Consider the following 19,741-nt stretch of genomic DNA (forward strand, 5'->3'; position numbering starts at 1 on the left):
CAGTGGACTGGTCCTCACAGGCCTCAACCACTGATCAAGTCAAGTCAAGTACAAGTTTATACATGTACAAGTAGCGCATTATAGAGAAAGATTGTAATTCATAAGGAAGTGTCAAAACTGGTCACAGAGAGAGAGAGAGAGAGAGAGAGAGAGAGAGAGAGAGAGAGAGAGAGAGAGAGAGAGAGAGAGAGAGAGAGATAGAGATAAAGATAGAGAGAGAGACAATGACAATTCTTTATTTTAGGAGGGTAACAGAATAAGCATAGGAATACTTTTTTGCATCTGGCCCTCGCCCTAAAGAGGAACTTAATCTACTATAATAACTACTACTACATGAATACATAATTAGTGAAATAGTATAAGTTCATGTACATAAGCGCATTATATAGAAACATTGTAGTTCATAAATGTTTATGACCAGGTGCAAGGCAAAAAATGTGTAAGGTCAGAATAATATGCAATAGTACATCAACTCTGCAAAACGATGGATATTGTGCAGAACATCATAAATTCGTGAGAAAAAACCTTTAATTAACAAAATTAGTGATTGTATCCAAAAGGAACATAACAATCAAGAGTATACTATTCTCATTAAATGCGATATATAATTGTTTCTGAAAGAATCTGTACTTGTAGCTTCCCGTAGACTACCTGAATAAACTAGACTGGACTTAAATAAGTCTATCCTAGGAAGAGGAGTGTTAAATTTCATAAGGTGGTGTGAATTCAGCAAAGAGAACTTTGAACAAATGGTTTGGAGTAAAGTTTCGGATTTACTTTTGTGCCTTAGGATTCCTTTGTTATAAAGCAGCCTTAACTTTAGAGGTAGGATCCCTAAATGTATGTAGTCTACTGTGAGATTTGTTTGTTTGTTTGCTTAATGCCCAGCCGACCACGAAGGGCCATATCAGGGCGGTGCTGCTTTGACATATAACGTGCGCCACACACAAGACAGAAGTCGCAGCACAGGCTTCATGTCTCACCCAGTCACATTATTCTGACACCGGACCAACCAGTCCTAGCACTAACCCCATAATGCCAGACGCCAGGCGGAGCAGCCACTAGATTGCCAATTTTACAGTCTTAGGTATGACCCGGCCGGGGTTCGAACCGACGACCTCCCGATCATGTTGTGTCCGGGGTGTAGCTGAATATGGCCACCAAATTAGAAAGAGATCCATCGAGAACTTTGGCCGTGCATCGCGGACACACACACACACACACACACACACACGCACATACACCACGGATTCTAGGACACTTTCCCCCTGGATTTTTTCCCCCCTGACTTTATCCCCCCGAATTCTTCCACCCAGATTTTTTCCCCCGTGACATTTTCCCCCTGAGACTTTTTCCCCCCGTGACTTTCCCCCCTGGGGCACTTTCCCCCGTGACTCTTTCCCCCCTGGACTCTTTCCGTTATTTTATTATTTCTATTTTAATTTTTTTGTTAATGTTTAATGCTTAATTTTTTTTATAAAATGGATACATAAAATGTGTATTCTTACACATGTGTGGTTCCTACTTTTAATTCAGCAGCTTTGGTTTAAAACACGTACATTCACATACATACACATCTAAAAGAGTCTAAAATAGTTTAAAAGAAAACACTGTATGCCGCGAAATGCGCTGGTTAGAGTCTTGGTATTTCCTTCTTGTGTGTGGCGGAGGATGACGAGCGACGTGTTGAGCAATCTCTGCTACGTTCACATCTAGAAGCGTCTAAAAGAAAACATTGTGTGCAATTCCGAGTAGGTATCTGTCAAGGTTTCTGTTGTCATATGACCGAACGAGCCGCAAAATGCGCTCGTTACCAACTCGAAGTCGATCATTACCGATTCCACCTCGGCATTCGGAAGCAATTCACTCAGTTTTTCTAACATTTTCACGTATGTCACCTGACATTTGTTCGGCAAAAGTACAAAGACGCATGGAGTGATTGAACCGTCGTACATGGCATGCATTGTGTAAAGCTGGAAGAACTGTTCTGGGGCTGTTTTGAAGGTGCCATCACAGAACCAGTGCTTTGAGGAGGACATATATCTTCCTTCTGCACCATTGTCTCAAACAAATGGATCTTGGCCTTGCAACCGCCCATCTTTCTTCTCTCACACTCCCAGCTTTGCTTTCCACCTGCCAAATCCTTCTGTTTTAAATATATGTATTTCTTGTCAACAACGCATCTTGCTCCTCTCTCTGTTGTTTTGAAATCGGCCTCTCTTTGTTGATCCATTTTGCAGAATAGTGGCAATCAAGTTGACAGTCACGGATACTAATCATTCACACATTCACAGATTTCACTTACAGTGGCTAACACTGCTCACTTCTCACGTGAAAATATAAATGTACGAATAATTTGTAAAGGGGTGGAAATGTTTGTGTCTAACACTGCTCACTTCTCACGTGATAATACAAACGTGCGACCAATTTGTAAAGGGGTGGAAATGTTTGTGTCTTCTCACGTGATCATCAATTGATAAAAAAAAAAAAACATTGCTAAAAATTCACAAGGGGGAAAGAGTCACGGGGGAAATAGTCCGAGGGGGAAAAGTCACGGGTGGAAAGAGTCCCAGGGGGGAAAAGTCACGGGGGGGAAATAATCCGGGTGGAAGAATTCGGGGGGATAAAGTCAGGGGGGAAAAAATCCAGGGGGAAAGTGCCCTGATAGGAAAACAGACACACAGACACTAGTCGTATATATATATAGATAGAGATAGATGACAGTGGATTTTTCGATAAATAGATTCGACCTTTGCACTTTTACAGTGAGGACAACTTACGGGTACATGCAAGGAAAGCCGCGTTCTGGACAGTGCAGTGACCTTCTAAAAATAGTAACGGGAATATGGATCGACGCCACACGAAGGAAGGGAGATAAACGCAAAACACTGGAGAAGATAAGGAAGAGTTACTGGGAATGGATGTAGTGGATCTACAGAAAAACCAAAATCGGTTCAGCGCTGCGCGCTGAGAGCACGTGTTGAAAATTCTCATCGACCAGGTTGTGTCCCGGGTCTACCTGAATATGCCCACCAAATTTGAAGCAGATCCATCGAGAACTTTGGCTGTGCATCGCGAACACACACACACACAGACAGACGGACACACAGACAGACAGACAGACAGACAGACAGACAGACACAAGTCGTATATATATATATAGATAACACAATGACAACAACAACACCCCACAGATGCAAATTTTGTGTGTCTTTTATTTTCACGGGGCCAAAGAAATTGTCACTAGGCAGAGCCTTTTTCAGTTTTTGCCTCAAAAGGACCTACTAGTCTTTCTATCAACACATTTCCCAAGGCTACTTCTGCACTTGTTGTTGGAAATATCAAGTTGATTAAATTACTATATATTTCCTTTTTATATTTAGTCAAGTTTTGACTAAATATTTTAACATCGAGGGGGAATCGAAACGAGGGTCGTGGTGTATGTGCGTGTGTGCGTGCGTGTGTGTGTGTGTGTGTGTGTAGAGCGATCTTTATGAAATTTGACATGAGAGTTCCTGGGTATGAAATCCCCGAACGTTTTTTTCATTTTTTTGATAAATGTCTTTGATGACGTCATATCCGGCTTTTCGTGAAAGTTGAGGCGGCACTGTCACGCCCTCATTTTTCAACCAAATTGGTTCAAATTTTGGTCAAGTAATCTTCGACGAAGCCCGGGGTTCGGTATTGCATTTCAGCTTGGTGGCTTAAAAATTAATTAATGACTTTGGTCATTAAAAATCTGAAAATTGTAAAAAAAAATAAAAATTTATAAAACGATCCAAATTTACGTTTATCTTATTCTCCATCATTTGCTGATTCCAAAAACATATAAATATGTTATATTCGGATTAAAAACAAGCTCTGAAAATTAAATATATAAAAATTATTATCAAAATTAAATTGTCCAAATCAATTTAAAAACACTTTCATCTTATTCCTTGTCGGTTCCTGATTCCAAAAACATATAGATATGATATGTTTGGATTAAAAACACGCTCAGAAAGTTAAAACAAAGAGAGGTACAGAAAAGCGTGCTATCCTTCTTAGCACAACTACTACCCTGCTCTTCTTGTCAATTTCACTGCCTATGCCATGAGCGGTGGACTGACGATGCTACGAGTATACGGTCTTGCTGAAAAATGGCAGCTACTTGACTAAATATTGTATTTTCGCCTTACGCGACTTGTTATTTTTTAAGCTTGACGAGGGTGCTCCAGCAGAACCTAGGGAGTGGGGTGACACTACATTGGGGTGTGCACGTTAAAGATCCCACGATTGACAAAAGGGTCTTTCCTGGCAAAATTGTATAGGCGTAGATAAAAAATGTCCACCAAAATACCCGTGTGACCTGGAATAATAGGCCGTGAAAGGTGGATGCAGCGCCTAAAGGCAGTCGATCTACTGGCCGATGTGAATGCGTGAAATATTGTGTAAAAAAATTCCATCTCACACGGCATTAATAGGTAACATGCGCCTTGAGTCGCCTTGTGTGGTGAGATACGTGCGCGATATAAATCCTCGTAAATAAAATAAATAAATAAATAAATAAATAAATAAATGTTCTGATTGAGGACTGCCCTGGACTGCTGTGTGCGGAGCTAACTGTTGATCCCGATTCATCAGGAACCGAAGATTTTAAAGATTAACTTAGTTTAACTGATGACAGGTGTTGTGTTTAATAAAAATTACTCAGAAAACTTTTGATTGTTTGCTTTGTTCTTATTTATTGTGTATGCAACAAAACAAAAAAACACTAAAATAGGGAGAGGTGATAGAAAAGAAAGCACGCATCATCACCTTCATACCAAAACTTGACACTGTATGACAGGAAACTAATTTATTCACACACAAAAAAACAAAGAGCAGGCAGATGAATGCAGTCACAATTCTTCTTCTTCTTCTTCTTCTTCTTCTGCGTTCGTGGGCTCAAACTCCCACATACTCTGGTGTTTTTTGCACGAGTGGAATTTTACGTGTATGACCGTTTTTTACCCCGCCATTTAGGCAGCCATACGCCGTTTTCGGAGGAAGCATGCTGGGTATTTTCGTGTTTCTATAAGCCACCGAACTCTGACATGGATTACAGGATCTTTTTCGTGCGCACTTGGTCTTGTGCTTGCGTATACACACGGGGGTGTTCGGACACCGAGGAGAGTCTGCACACAAAGTTGACTCTGAGAAATAAATCTCTCGCCGAACGTGGGGACGAACTCACGCTGACAGCGGCCAACTGGATACAAATCCAGCGCGCTACCGACTGAGCTACATCCCCGCCCAACAGTCACAATGAATGAAGTATACGTCACTATGCATATGAGCACAGTTTAAAATTCACACAAGCATCAGAATATTTGCAGTACCAAAAAATGCACATGACAATGGAAAAGAAAACCATTATTCTGCTTTTGGACTTTTCACAGAGTTTGACGGGACAACAAAACCAGTTCAGTTCCCAAATATAAGTGCTTGCACTCCACACATCAGTTCACCTGTACCCATACACTGAAAGTACTGAGAAAAGAGATCAGTATGGACTGCCAAATATGTCCAAAACATGCTAGCCATCTGAATACTGATTCAAGCTATGTCTACCAGATGCACATGCTGCATAAAGTGACTGTGAACATGAATACCTTCAGTCCTGAACCTAAGGAATATCATTCATAAGTTCATGGTACCTTGTCCACATCTGTGCACCCTGCATCTTTATTATTGACGCATGAGTGAAACTTATAAAGTCTTAAATGTTTCATCATCTCATCCACATTGCCATCTCTTGAGACGATACTTGCCGCTATGGCAGTAAGAGATGATTTCTCTGAAGATATATTAATATAGGCATCCTCTTCAATCCTTTTAATAGCCTTGATGACCAGGTCTCTGAAGGTTGCATTGCTTAGGCGGGTGTTCCTCTCAGCGTCACAGCAGTCTCCCTCAACCAGTCCGTCTAAAACTGCAACTGCATCAGACTGGGTGTCACCGTTGTCAATTCAATGCTCACTGGCTGAAACAGAGAATGATAACATATAACTTAATGAATGCAGTCAGGTAAATTTCAACATCAGGATACACAGCACAATTCATGTTTACTGCTCATCATGTAAAAACTAAAATGAACATGTTCTGTAAGTATGCAGGTTCCCAAACAGATGTCTACTATAACAGAAATCCCCATTCACAAATTCCTACTTAACTTCCTTCAGGAGATGCATTAATCTGTTGGGCTTCAAGGTCCACTGATAACACGGTTTTACTGTGATTGGTATGTTGGTATTCCATGTAATACTATAATAACTTACATTTTTATTTGATTAGGGTAGGTGTTTCAGTTAGATATATATTATTATGATAATAATTATGAACCACATACGCACACGCGCAGATATATATGGAGTCTTACCTTTCAAATGTGGCTTGTTGTGCTTCTTGGTGACATGTCTTCTGAAACCGCTTATTAACTGTTGGTGCAATCGGGACACTTGAAATTCTTCGCAGACGAACGTTGACGCTTTGCAGGAGGCGGAAGAACCGTTTCGCTCCGTTTCGCTTGCGATTTTGTCACTTTCAGGTTCGGAACCGCTTTCACTCGACTCCACATCATCCTCCGTCAATTCTCCAAAAATGTACTCCAGTGGCAAGTCGTCCCACTTCAGAAATAAAAATCCTCTTTTGTCGACATCCTTTATCCCACAACAAGCCCTAAAATGTAAACAGGAAGCCGAACAGAATCGGTTAAATTGTATCTCCGGCAGAGAAGAGCTCTGCAAGGGACGGTATTACACTACCGCGGACAGTTCGTGGCATACGCAGTTACCTTTTCCTGCGGTAGGTGACCATCCTCGCAGGCGGAGTGAAGGAGTTTCCTATCTATCTAATATAGGTCTATGCTTAGATTGAACAGTTTCACTGGAGGTCTTCACATGTAAAGGCTTGGATGCAGGGAAACAAATCATGATGAATATCCACAGATCACTTGCATAACTGCCTTTCAGAACACGAAGTAGACCAAACAGAGAGAGAGACAGAGACAGAGAGACAGAGAGACAGAGAGAGACAGAGAGAGACAGAGACAGAGACAGAGAGACAGAGAGACAGAGAGAGACAGAGAGAGACAGAGACAGAGACAGAGAGAGACAGAGAGACAGAGAGACACAGACAGACAGAAACAGAGTAGACAGACAGAAACAGAGTAGACAGACAGAGAAAGAGAGAAACAGACAAGGAAAAGGGGAGACATTGACAGACAGATGGTTTTATTGTTGTTGTCTTTTGACTATCCCTCAAAATTTCCCTGTATAAGTGGCAACACAAACTGAAAGAAAAGTACACAATAGAAAAGTTGTTAGACAAAAAGACAGACACAAAAAGGAGGTTCATACCCACAAATTGTTTCTTGTGGGAGGTATTCTCCTTTGTCGCTACGTAAATATACTCGGTTCATCTTTCCTCAACCGGGCTACAGTTATCACAAGCAACTGTCTCCTGATACTTCTTCCTAAGAACAGCTGACTGGAACAACCTGGAAGAAGAGACTGCCAAGAAAACATCAGTTGACAGTTTTTGTGCTGCCTTATTAGAAGGCAGTACGAACCCTAATTAGTGCTCTCCCCAGTTCCGCAGGTACTAAGACAACGTTTTGGATTCTGCCGTCGTTACCCATGCAGATGCAGATGCAACACATCGTTTTTCTATTCATGGACACATGTGTATTCATAAAAAACCTAAAGCAGTCATTGCCGGAAAGATCCCAGGAACTAAGAATACGTTTATCCTGAATCGCGTTTTATATTACATGCCTTATAACAGGAAACGTGGTTGAGATCAACTGCAGAAACCGCTTCAAAACTGTGGTGAACTTCCTTCTGTACAAATCGTCTGCTTCTTCCTGAATGGCACGAATTCAAGAATACACGGCTGAATGTGAATAAAGATGTGTTACAGTGATTGTAACATACCTCATTTTTTTTCTTCTGCGGTAACGGTGAACTTATCTATTTTGCGGGGAGGGGGTCGCAGAGTATGGGAATGCCATACATACAGCATGAATTGCACTTTACTGAGCAAATTAAGTGGCGTATGTAGTCTGTTTATGTCAAACTCGGACCGTGAGTCGGAGGACATATATTACTTTGATCAAAACTGATCTGTACAGAATAAGAACGGAAGTATTTCTCCAGTACTTCCGGCAAGAGTCAACTTCAGACCAGAATTTCACCACAGTGTTTTTCAGTTACTGCGTCTAAATTAGCAGTTCATCATGCAGGAGATTATTGCACCAGTGACAAGCATTAGATTTGACATCGAAATTGCTATTGAACAGCAATATGGATCACTCCCACTTCCATTTCCTGGGATGGACAGTAAGATACTAAGATATTTCTCTCGAATACAGTATAGACAAAAGCTATACGCACTCCGAGTGTATACAGGATCGATGGGTCTGTATACACTCCGGCAATGAAAAGCTCTGTTACAAATCTGTAGCCAATGAAATGCCTCCTAACAAGTCGTTGGGAAGTAGCCAATGATAAATCAGTCTGACGTATGGACTTCTGCTATTTCTTTATCGGAGTGTCGAGGGTTGGCAAATAAAGAACATTCACTTAGAATACCCCCGTTTGTAGGTCGACACACACTCCAAATGTGTTCCAAACTCGGACAATAAACTGCCGTGAAGCATCAATTTCGTGCGTGTGTGTGCGTTTGTTTTTGTCTGTGTTGTTCCCAGTGTACTTTGATGAATTGAAAGTGAGGCGTTCCTTTGCAAAATGGTGTCGAATGACGCTCCGAGTGTTGATGCGGTTTAGTGTCTGGTCTTTTAAGTACACCTCGAGAATGTGATCTACGTTACAGCAAAGGCCGTGCAGCATCAGATTGTTTTCTATTCTTTGTACTCTTATAATCAACTGCTCTGCGTTCCTATAGCAAAGTGGTGTCGAATGGCAAATTCGCTTCGTGACCGGAAGTTAATGCCGGAGTGTATACAAGATCCTGACCCCTGTATATTCTCCAAGCACGTATAGCCAGTGCGATAGGCAAAAGCTATACACACTCCGAGTGTGTATACAACTCTAAGCCTATGAAATTCCCTCTTACAAATCGTTAGGAAGTAGCCAATGAAAAATTAGTCTGAGGTATTGACTTCCGCCATCTCTTTTTCGGAGTGTACACAGGGCTGGCAATAATGTACACTCACATGGTATACAGCCATTTCTAGGTCGATACACACATTTAGTGTGTTCCAAACTGCCGTGTAGCATCAGTTTTGTGTGTGTGTTTGTTTTTGTCTGTGTTTGTCCCTAGCGTACTTTGATACATGTACCATGATCGCTCAGATGGTTGCGATTTGCTCTCAGGTTCTTGAGGTCGTTGGCTTGAAATTGAATCCTACCATGGTTTTTGTTTTTTTGTGTGTTTTTTTCCTTATCTATATATATACGACTTGTGTCTGTCCGTCTGTGTGTCTGTGTCTTCGCGATGCACGGCCAAAGTTCTCGATGGATCTGCTTCAAATTTGGTGGGCTTATTCACAGAGACCCCGGACACAACCTGATCGATGAGATATTTCAACACGTGCTCTCAGCGCGCAGCGCTGAACCGAATTTGGTTCCACCTCAGCTACCCGGGCCCCCATACCGACACACCAAAGCTGCTACACCACATCACAACGCCAAAGTTCTCGGTGGATCTTTTTCAAATTTGGTCACCGTATTCAACTACACCCCGGACACAATATCATCGATGAGATATTTCAACACGTGCTCTCAGCGCGCAGCGCTGAACCGATTTTGGTTTTTGTGTTCATTTCACCATTACAAGTAACTCTTCCTTATCTTCTCCAGGTTTTCAGCGTTTACCTCCCTTCCTTCGTATGGTGCACTATAGTATCTTCGGATATTCCCGGCGTTCTGTTACTATTTTTAGAAGGTCACCGCAGTGTCCAGAACGTAAATTGGACCCGTAAATTATCCTCACTGTAAAAGTGCAAAGGTCGAATCAATTTATAGCCACGCGAAAAATACACTGTCATCTATCCCTCTATATATACAGCTTCTCTGTTTTTGTGTGTGTGTGTGTGTGTGTCTCTCTCTCTCTATGTGGGCAACACCTGTGGATTGTTCAGTTCTGTTTGTGATGTGGTCTGGCGGCTTTTGTGTATTTGTATGTACTGGCCTTCCTTTGAGAAGCCATAACAGATCAAAAGGGCTTAGAGATAAGCTCTAAATTGCTCAATCCTGTTTGAGTGGAGTTCGCCTCCAAAGGTGATTAACACGATTACATTCATCGACAAGGATGGGACTCGATATGGTCAGGAATGGCATTATGGCCACTGAATCATTTTCGTGCTGTTCCCATTCCACGAATCTGGGAGGGACCTAAGCTTGGCGGGTCCATTGTTCGGACCCGGCAAAGCCGGCGTACAGCTCTAAGTATTTCATCCCGGCGAAGCCGGCTACCCGGCGAAGCGGGTATTCCTCTAGTTTTGTATAAATCTGTTAACTTTTTAAAATTGTATTCTTAACTCTCCTTTCCTTTTATTTGCTCTATTCTACTTTATTCCAAAGCATTTTGGTGATCGAATTGAGATCAGTGCACAAAGCTAGTCAGTCACGAGTCACTGCAGCCATTCCTCCGAGTACCAAGCAACGTGACCCGAGCCGGTTATGGGCAGCATTGGTTTAACAAAATGCAGTACACAAATGAACATGGAAACAAACAAAAAACACCAAATTGTGTTTGGCAAAACATAAGCCTGCTTCGCATCAAATTTATTAGAATTTAGACCTATGTCTCTGCTTCGACAGAATCTCTGAGACCTGTGAACCGATCTCTTGCTACGGTCAGTCGCGGTCATTAAACTTCAAAGAAATCTTTTAATAAAATGAACGAATCGGTAGCTTGAGGACAGTGTCGGTCCCCGAGCCAGGGAGCTTCAGAACCGACTTTACAGTGCTTGAGCCCTCATGCTCAGGTACCGACTCGTCGGTGCTTGAGCCCTCAGGCTCGGGAGCCGACTCGTCGGTTCTCCAGCCACAGCCATTCAGTATATGGACAAATAATTCCAACAAACCCGAGGAGAAAGTTTCTCTGTTTCTGTGTCATATTATACTGAATTTACAAAAAGGAATGAGGTTCTTGATATAAATAACTTATCATTTGCCAGAAAAGACATTTTCAACCAGAGGCTAATCTATTATAATTAATATATTATATAGTTTATCATCAGCTCTCTACATATCATTCATTTTTGTATTGTTTCAGAGTCAGGAGCAGCCATTTGCACATACTACCTCACGTCAATTTGCAACAAAGGAGCTGCCTGTCCATACCGTCATGTCAAGGGAGATCGCTCAGTTGTGTGCAAACACTGGCTACGGGGGCTTTGCAAGAAGGGAGATGACTGCGAGTTTCTTCACGAATATGACATGTCCAAAATGCCTGAATGTTTTTTCTTCTCAAAATTTGGTAGGTTATCACAACTTATTCAACCGTGCAAATGCAGTGTTCTCTGAACCTAAAAATTTATGTTACCAAATTATAAAACTGATTTTCAACCCTGAAATTGGTAAAACTGACAATGCTTTCAAAATTCTGCAAGTTTCAGAATGGCAAATGTCTGAGAATTTGAAAAGTCTGCAGTTTACCTTGTTTTGATGTTAGGTGATTTGGAACTGGTATTAGTACTGGATGGGCCTACTTTCCACCTTCCACATAATGATTCATTAATTGTTTTTGCTTTGCTCTGTTGCAGGTCAGTGTAGCAACAAAGACTGCCCATTTCTACACATTGACCCAGAGAATAAAATCAAAGACTGTCCTTGGTATGACAGAGGCTTTTGCCGACATGGTATGGGATCTGTTTTCAGCACCTGTTAAGTTTTGATAGCAGTATAACTGTCAGCAAACATTCTTTGCTAAATATTGTGCACATGTATCTCTTTTCCCCACAGTCACACATGTTTCAGACTAACTTGATGATGTGACTTATGACTACCACTGTCAGTGAATGAATAACATTAATGATAACAGAATACATTGAACTACGTACAAAGTGCATAATTCAGAACTTGGGCATGACACAGATGGTGAAGAAAGGCAGCAATGACTATGAGAATTCATGCCTCTCATATTTGACTCCATCAGGGAGGGTTTTGGCCACTCACATCAAATCTGCTTAAAATTGGTACATGTGTGTCACACTGGTCTCATCCTCCGGTTCTGATAGATTGAGAAGATTATTTTCTCAATAGCACACACTAAAAACGGTTTAGTGCCGAATAGTGTAACACAGCAAAGCTCCTTCTAGTTTTTGTACAGGAATGCTCAGATTGGTTTTACCACCTTGTTCGAAGAATGTTCAAGCCAACCACAACAGCATTCAGAAACTCCCTTAACAATAAGTTTCTTTTGTCTACAAACAGGGCCCAACTGCAAAAACCGACATGTGCGACGCGTTATCTGCCAGTGCTACTTGAACGGTTTCTGTCTTGATGGTCCCAATTGCAAATACGTCCAGTAAGTAGAACTGCCATTAATTAAAAGTGTTAAAGTAATTTTCACCGTTATTAGCAACATTGGGGTAATGAAGTTAGCTTTACTATAAACATGTGGATGAAAGATTCCAGGAATAGTTTCTTGCATTTTTAATATTGTGTGCATACAGAGTTAGTAACAGGCAAACATTTATTTCATGCAATTTTAACATTTTGCTTGCCTGCTTTAAGGGAAGCAAGGTGGGGTAATTGAACTTTACTTACAAAGCATAGCAAAACTTACATGTTTTAATGTAAATGTGAAGGGGAAGCACTGTAAATCTCTTTTTCATGCTATAATTAATGTATAAAGGGTTGTTTCAAAGATAATATTTTCAAAAAAGATATTTTCTGAGCAATAATCTCCTTGCTCATTGTGTTTACCAAAGGTGCGTCATTCTTCAGTATGCTTCACTGTTAGTGTTACTGTTGTGTATGTGTTCTGTTTGTATTTTCCCTTGTTTAATTTTTCAGTCCCAGCTTTGACATCCCGGCCCCTGACCCCCAGCAGCAGGCCAAGAAACTGGCTATTGTGTGTCACACGTGTGGACAGGCAGGCCACAAGGCCCTCTACTGTCCTCTCAACCCCAACCAACCTCCACAGTCAATGGTGAGTGGGACACACAGAGGAGACAGAATGCTCCTGGAATTTGTCAAATGAATGTCAAACTTGTCTCTGACCAAGGAGGGTAAAGCCCTGCTTCCTTTCACCATTATGCGACTATATAGCTAGTCTGATGAACACGTGGGGGAATTCGGGGGCTGTGATTGGATGGTATCTCCCGATCATCAAAGCATATTGCTGCCAAAGTCGGCCATTTTCCGCAATATCCAAAAGCATATTGAGTAAAATGGCCGACGCATGGTTCCGGTTTACACATCTGTACCACGCGGCGATGTTTCTATCGAAAACAGCATACACTGACAACTTAAAAAGCTGTTTCAACAACTGTGTTGTGAAATCGAATGCATTTGGAGTCAGTTTTTCTTCCAAAGTCAGAAAGCGTGTAGCTGCCGAAGTCGGCCATTTTCCGCAATATCCAAAAGCATATTGAGTAAAATGGCCGACGCATGGTTCCGGTTTACACATCTGTACCACGTGGCGATGTTTCTATCGACAACAGCATACACTGACAACTTAAAAAGCTGGCAGTTTCAACAACTGTGTTGTGAAATCGAATGCACTTGGAGTCAGTTTTTCTTCCAAAGTCAGAAAGCGTGTAGCGGTGTGCATGTCTGCGCGAACATGATGTGCGTAAGAAGTTCGTCTGCTATCAAAACCTGAGATCAACGCATCGACGCAAAAACTGTCATTTTGTAAGTTTGGAACAACGAATCAAGGTCATAACAGCTATATAATCGCTATTATGTTTTCAGCGTAGCAATAGGGTCCGATATTTAGACTCGAACAAGTATAATGCGACTCGTCTTCGACTCGTCGCATTATACTTGTCTCGTCTAAATATCGGACCCTATTGCTACGCTGAAAACACAATAGCTGTTAATGATGATGAATGTGTTTTCAAACTACGATGCACGTGGTTCAGCATAGGAGACTGGGTGAGGGTGGATCCTGAGTCTTGCACTGCTTGAGTCCTGCTCCATTTGAAATAATGTTCTCTTTATGATGATCAGAGGGAAAGAAAGTGTCATTTTCAAATTCAAAAACAATAGTTTTGAAGAAGAAATAACCACCATGGTTGCTCTTATTATTATGGAGTGTCTTCGGGTTTACTCTACACACTCATGGAAAAAAATAACACTGGATATATATACATTAAACCTTGAATGTTTTGGACAGTATAGTCTGATGATTTGATGTTACAAAGATTGTTGAGGTTTAGGGTAGGTATGAATATTTATTTATGGAGTATTAGAGAAGTCATTAACACATACATGTTAACTTTGTCAGTCAAGCTAAGTGAACTCTTGTAACCTAGCTAGAACCAGTCGCTATACTTATATGAATATTGACCAACTGAAGTTTGGGGATGCAAATGTACAGTGTGATAAAGTGTATCAGACATTTTTTTGCCAAAGGTTCTGTCTGTCTCTCTCTCTCTCTCTCTCTCTAAGTATATTCTTGATTGTTATGTCCTTTGGGACACAGTCACTCACTTTTGATTTATTGTTTTGTTTATGAAATTATGATGTTCTGCATAATATCCATTTCTTGCAGAGTTGATGTACTATTGCATAATATTCTGACTCTAATTGACTTGCAAATTTTTGCTTTGCACCTTGTCATGAACATTTATAAACTACAATGTTTCATATAATGCGCTTATGTACATAAACTTATACTGTTTCACTAATTATGTATGTATGTAGTAGTAGTTATTATAGTAGATTTAGTCCCTCTTTAGGGCGAGGGCCAGATGCAAAAAAGTATACCAATGCTTATTCTGTTACCCTCGTAAAATAAAGAATTGTCTTTGTCATTGTCATTGTCTCTCTCTCTCTCTCTCTTTCTCTCTCTCTCTCTCTCTCTCTCTCTCTCTCTCTCTCTCTCTCTCTCTCTCTCTCTCTCTCTCTCTCTCTCTCTCTCTCTCTCTCTCTCTCTCCTCTCTTCCCCCCCCCCCTCCCCCCTCTCTCTTGAATGTGCGAGATCTGCTGGGCAGGGCGATAGAACAAGAGTGTTGGTAGTTGGATGATGGTGTGACTCTATGAAGCTACAGTATGTGATTGTTTTGTCTCAGAGATATTATGTTCAGTATGTTATTTTGCAGTCGGGGGATGGAGATGGAACAGAAAGACATATGATGCGCCGCCCTCTGGAGCAGGTTACTTGCTACAAGGTATGCAATCCTAAATTTTGCATGTATTTTCTCTTTTTACCTGTGTGTGTGTGTGTATCACTATGTGTGTATTTGTCACTGTGTGTGTGTGTATGTGTCACCTTGTGTGTGTTATTGTGTTTGTGTGTACACATGTTTCAGTGTTGAGAGAAAGGACACTGGGAACGGTTTGTACATTTTGTGTGTTTGTGACACAGTTGATGTGTACTACCAAAATATGTACATGTGTTTCAGTGTGGGGAGAAGGGCCACTACGCCAACAAGTGCCCCAAGGGACACCTGGCTTTCCTCAGCCCCAGTGCGGCAGATGTCCAGCCCCACCAGAACAACTGGCACACCCAGCAGCGTGGAGGCTCCATGATCAGTAGTATTGTCACACAGTGACCCCACACTGTCGTGCTGTCTTACTGAGCCTGTGTAGAATTTGTTGTACAGTTGAACCTGTTGTACTTGTTGTACACCTTTACAAACAAACACATACACACACACTCACACATACTACTAACTTACGCACACTCACATACACACACCCACTCTCTCTTTCTCCGTCTCTCTCCGTCTCTACCGCCCTGATATGGCTCTTCGTGGTCGGCTGGGCGTTAAGCAAACAAACAAACAACAAGAAGAGCAAACGCTCGATCGAGTCACTTTCGCAGTTCTGAATATTATATGAGGCATCAGATGGACAGGAAGAAATTGCTATTCACAACACAATGAGTCACGTTCACATAAAATTTGAGCCCGGTCACTTTTATAGTTTCTGAGAAAAGCCCAACGTTAAGTTGTGTGTTGCCGAACAGAAAAGGCTAGTTATCTCCCTTGTTTTTCTGATAACGTTCGTAAAAGGCTACAGATGTAAATACTTTGATGTAAAGAATAATCCTACAAAGTTTCAATCACATCCGATGAACTTTGTCAAAGATATAAAATGTCTAATTTTTCCTTTGACGCTGACCTGTGACCTTGAAAAAGGTCAAAGGTCAACGAAACCATCGTTAAAGTGTAGAGGTCATTGGAGGTCACGACTAAACAAAATATGAGCCCGATCGCTTTGATAGTTTCCGAGAAAAGTCCAACGTTAAGGTGGTGTCTACGGACGGACGGCCGGCCGGACAGACTAACACTGACCGATTACATAGAGTCACTTTTTCTCAAGTGACTCAAAAACTCTCTCTCCCTCCCTCACTCTCTCACTCTCTCACTCTCTCTCTCTCTCTCTCTCTCTCTCTCTCTCTCTCTCTCTCTCTCTCTCTCTCTCTCTCTCTCTCTCTCTCTCTCTCTCTCTCTCTCTCTCTCTCACAGAAACAGATTGATGTGTTAAAACAGTTTACGGATTACCACCAAAGGGACCGACTTAAAGTAGTTGTTATAGATAGTTGGTCATTATGGAAAGGTGAATTAAAGAGAGAAGAAAGTTCGAACCTGTCTATATTGACAACTAAATGGACCGACTTGGTCATTATGGAAAGCTGAATTAAAGAGAGAAGAAAGTTCGAACCTGTCTATATTGACAACTAAATGGACCGACTTGGTCATTATGGAAAGCTGAATTAAAGAGAGAAGAAAGTTCGAACCTGTCTATATTGACAACTAAATGGACCGACTTGGTCATTATGGAAAGCTGAATTAAAGAGAGAAGAAAGATCGTCTGAGATCCCTTTGGTGGTCGTTTTTGTCAGGTGGTCGTTTTTGTCAGGTGGTCGTTTTTGATAGGAGATGGCATGGCAGGTTTGACTGTACCACATAATCGCTACAATGGAAACAAGATAATGTCAATAATGGGATTTGTTAATGATGATGAAATATACCTTTCTTATTATTTCACACTATGTGCGTGAATGGTTGAAGGAGTGTGTGACATTCATGGATGTTTGCTCTGCTTGTCAGCATGTGTCTGCATCACAGTTTGATAGGCTAGTGCATCTTGGTCAATATTACTTTGTGCAGGGGGCGGGGATGTAGCTCAGTCGGTAGCGCGCTGAATTTGTATCCAGTTGGCCGCTGTCAGCGTGAGTTCGTCCCCACGTTCGGCGAGAGATTTATTTCTCAGAGTCAACTTTGTGTGCAGACTCTCCTCGGTGTCCGAACACCCCCGTGTGTACACGCAAGCACAAGACCAAGTGCGCACGAAAAAGATCCTGTAATCCATCTCAGAGTTCGGTGGGTTATAGAAACACGAAAAAACAAACAAACAAACTTTGTGCAGGAAAAAAAAAGAATTTGAGATACAATGTGTAATATTGAATTAATACATAAAATAAGACAGATACATATTTTAGAAAAGGAAAAGAAGAGAAGCAGAAAGTGTGAGTGTGTGTTCGTGCATACATGTGTTTGTGTGTGTGTTGCTGACTAAAAAAGAAAAAAAAAGAATAAAATTTCCAGTTGAAGTTAAATGTTGACTTGCTTTTCTTTGTCAGAGTACGAGTGAGCGAGAAGCTTTGTGTATATGTACGTGACAAGTACTTATGAATTAATATACAATAACATACTATATGTTATGGCAGTAGTTTCTATCTTCTGGAGCAGATAGCAAGCAGAAAGGATTTTCTGTTGAGATTGACTGATGAGAATTCATCTGTTTTTCTGTGTGTAAATGACACCTAGTTAAGTGTTTTCAACATAAAAAATTAATTAGAAGTGCAATGCCAAGGCACTGCATACCCCCAGCGAAGGACACATCCGCTCTCTCTCTCTCTCTCTCTCTCTCTCTCTCTCTCTCTCTCTCTCTCTCTCTCTCTCTCTCTCTCTCTCTCTCTCTCTCTCTCTCTCTCTCTCTCTTTCTCTCTCTCTCTCTAGCTCTCTCTCTAGCTCTCTCCCTCTCTATCTCTCTCTCTCTCACACACACACACACTCCAAGTCACACGCACTCTCACTCTCTCACACAAACTTCGTACACACAAAACACACACTCATACGCACATATAGACAGACGGACACACACACCTTTACAAACACATACACACACACATACTACTAACTTACGCACACTCACATACACACACCCACCCACCCTCTCTCTCTCTCTCTCTCTCTCTCTCTCTCTCTCTCTCTCTCTCTCTCTCTCTCTCTCTCTCTCTCTCTCTCTCTCTCTCTCTCTCTCTCTCTCGCTCTCGGTTACAGAAACAGATTGATGTGTTAAAACAGTTTACGGATAAGTTTTCCATGACAGTCAGAGATGTCTGGCTGCAACAAGGTGTAGGCGATTTGAATCGATTTATAGCAGTATTCAGACAACGATTGTTTGATTGCTTCCAGCAAGACTGGCACGACAGCATCATGAACTCGGAGCAATTTGAATTTTATTCGCTCTTTAAACAAGAAATTCGCGCTGAAGTGTATATAGACCATATTCAGCTCCGCTGTTTTCGAGATGCATACATACTATTTCGATTTGGTATTTCACCCATAAACACTCACAAATGCCGCTATCGAACTGACGTTGTCCCGGGCCTTTTGATTTGCCCTGTATGCAGAGAGGACGTGGAAGACGAGAAACATGTATTGTTTGTATGCAAAGGATATTGTGATTATAGACTTGATGTCAAAATATTAAGAGAAAAAAACCAGAGTGAAGATGCGAACAGTATCATACGTGTTATGTCTGTAGATAAAGGGGATTCAGTGGTGCATGTGGCCAGATTCTTATATTGTGTTTTCCAAAAAAGAAAAAGTTTTTTGGACTAGTTACCCAATGTGGAACAGGTGAACGAGACGGCGATGTGTTATACATAGTTTGTGCCGTGGAATGTTAGAGCAGGTTTGATTGCAAATAATGTATGCTGTTGTAGTACACTTGTGTTGTTGTTGTACCTATTCAAATTGTTGATTTTTGCGCTGGAAATGTTTGTATGTTAAAAAGAGAGAGAGACTGAGAGAGAGAGAGACAGAGAGAGAGAGACAGAGAGAGAGTTTGTGCCGTGGAACGATAGAGCATGATTGAAAGCCGATAATGTATGTTAGTACTGTAAACTTGTTTGTCGTTGCACCTATCCATATTGTTAATTCATGCACTGGATATGTCTTTAGGTTTAAGAGAGAGAGAGTGAGAGCGTGCGTGCGTTCGTGTGAGTATATGTTAGAGAGAAAGAGATAAAACCGGGTGATTGTCCATAAATACAAACACACGGCATGTATTACTGACCCCCCACACCCCTCCCCACTGACACCCCGTTGAAATGAACCTTGTGTGTTTAATCAATAAAATGTCTTACGTCTCTCTCTCTCTCTCTCTCTCTCTCTCTCTCTCTCTCTCAGTCTCTCTCTCTCTCTCTCTCTCTCTCTCTCTCTCTCTCTCTCTCTCTCTCTCTCTCTCTCTCTCTCTCTCTCTCTCTCTCTCTCTCTCTCTCTCTCTCACATATACATACACACATGCACGCACACACACATAAATAACCACACACTCGCTCT

The 19,741-nt window shown here is 41.4% G+C and overlaps 2 protein-coding genes across 2 annotated transcripts in view; one reads left to right on the top strand and one right to left on the bottom strand.

Moving 5' to 3' along the window:
* LOC138956302 (uncharacterized) overlaps positions 1–7,870 on the bottom strand; it is a 17,866-nt gene extending 9,996 nt beyond the window's left edge. Inside the window, exon 1 of the mRNA XM_070327700.1 lies at positions 7,380–7,870. Within this exon, the coding sequence (XP_070183801.1) occupies positions 7,380–7,441 (62 nt within the window). The 5' untranslated portion in view covers positions 7,442–7,870. The remainder of the gene's footprint in view (positions 1–7,379) is intronic.
* A 304-nt stretch (positions 7,871–8,174) lies between these two features.
* On the top strand, positions 8,175–17,727 carry LOC138959175 (cleavage and polyadenylation specificity factor subunit 4-like). Its single transcript, XM_070330553.1, has 7 exons — positions 8,175–8,360; positions 11,263–11,466; positions 11,753–11,848; positions 12,423–12,516; positions 13,008–13,143; positions 15,263–15,331; positions 15,566–17,727. Exons 1-7 carry the CDS (start codon positions 8,258–8,260, stop codon positions 15,713–15,715), a joined length of 852 nt encoding a protein of 283 aa, XP_070186654.1. The 5' UTR covers positions 8,175–8,257; the 3' UTR covers positions 15,716–17,727.
* Positions 17,728–19,741: the final 2,014 nt, after the last annotated feature.

The sequence above is a fragment of the Littorina saxatilis genome, linkage group LG2, assembly GCF_037325665.1.
Source record: "Littorina saxatilis isolate snail1 linkage group LG2, US_GU_Lsax_2.0, whole genome shotgun sequence".
Taxonomy (NCBI): domain Eukaryota; kingdom Metazoa; phylum Mollusca; class Gastropoda; order Littorinimorpha; family Littorinidae; genus Littorina; species Littorina saxatilis.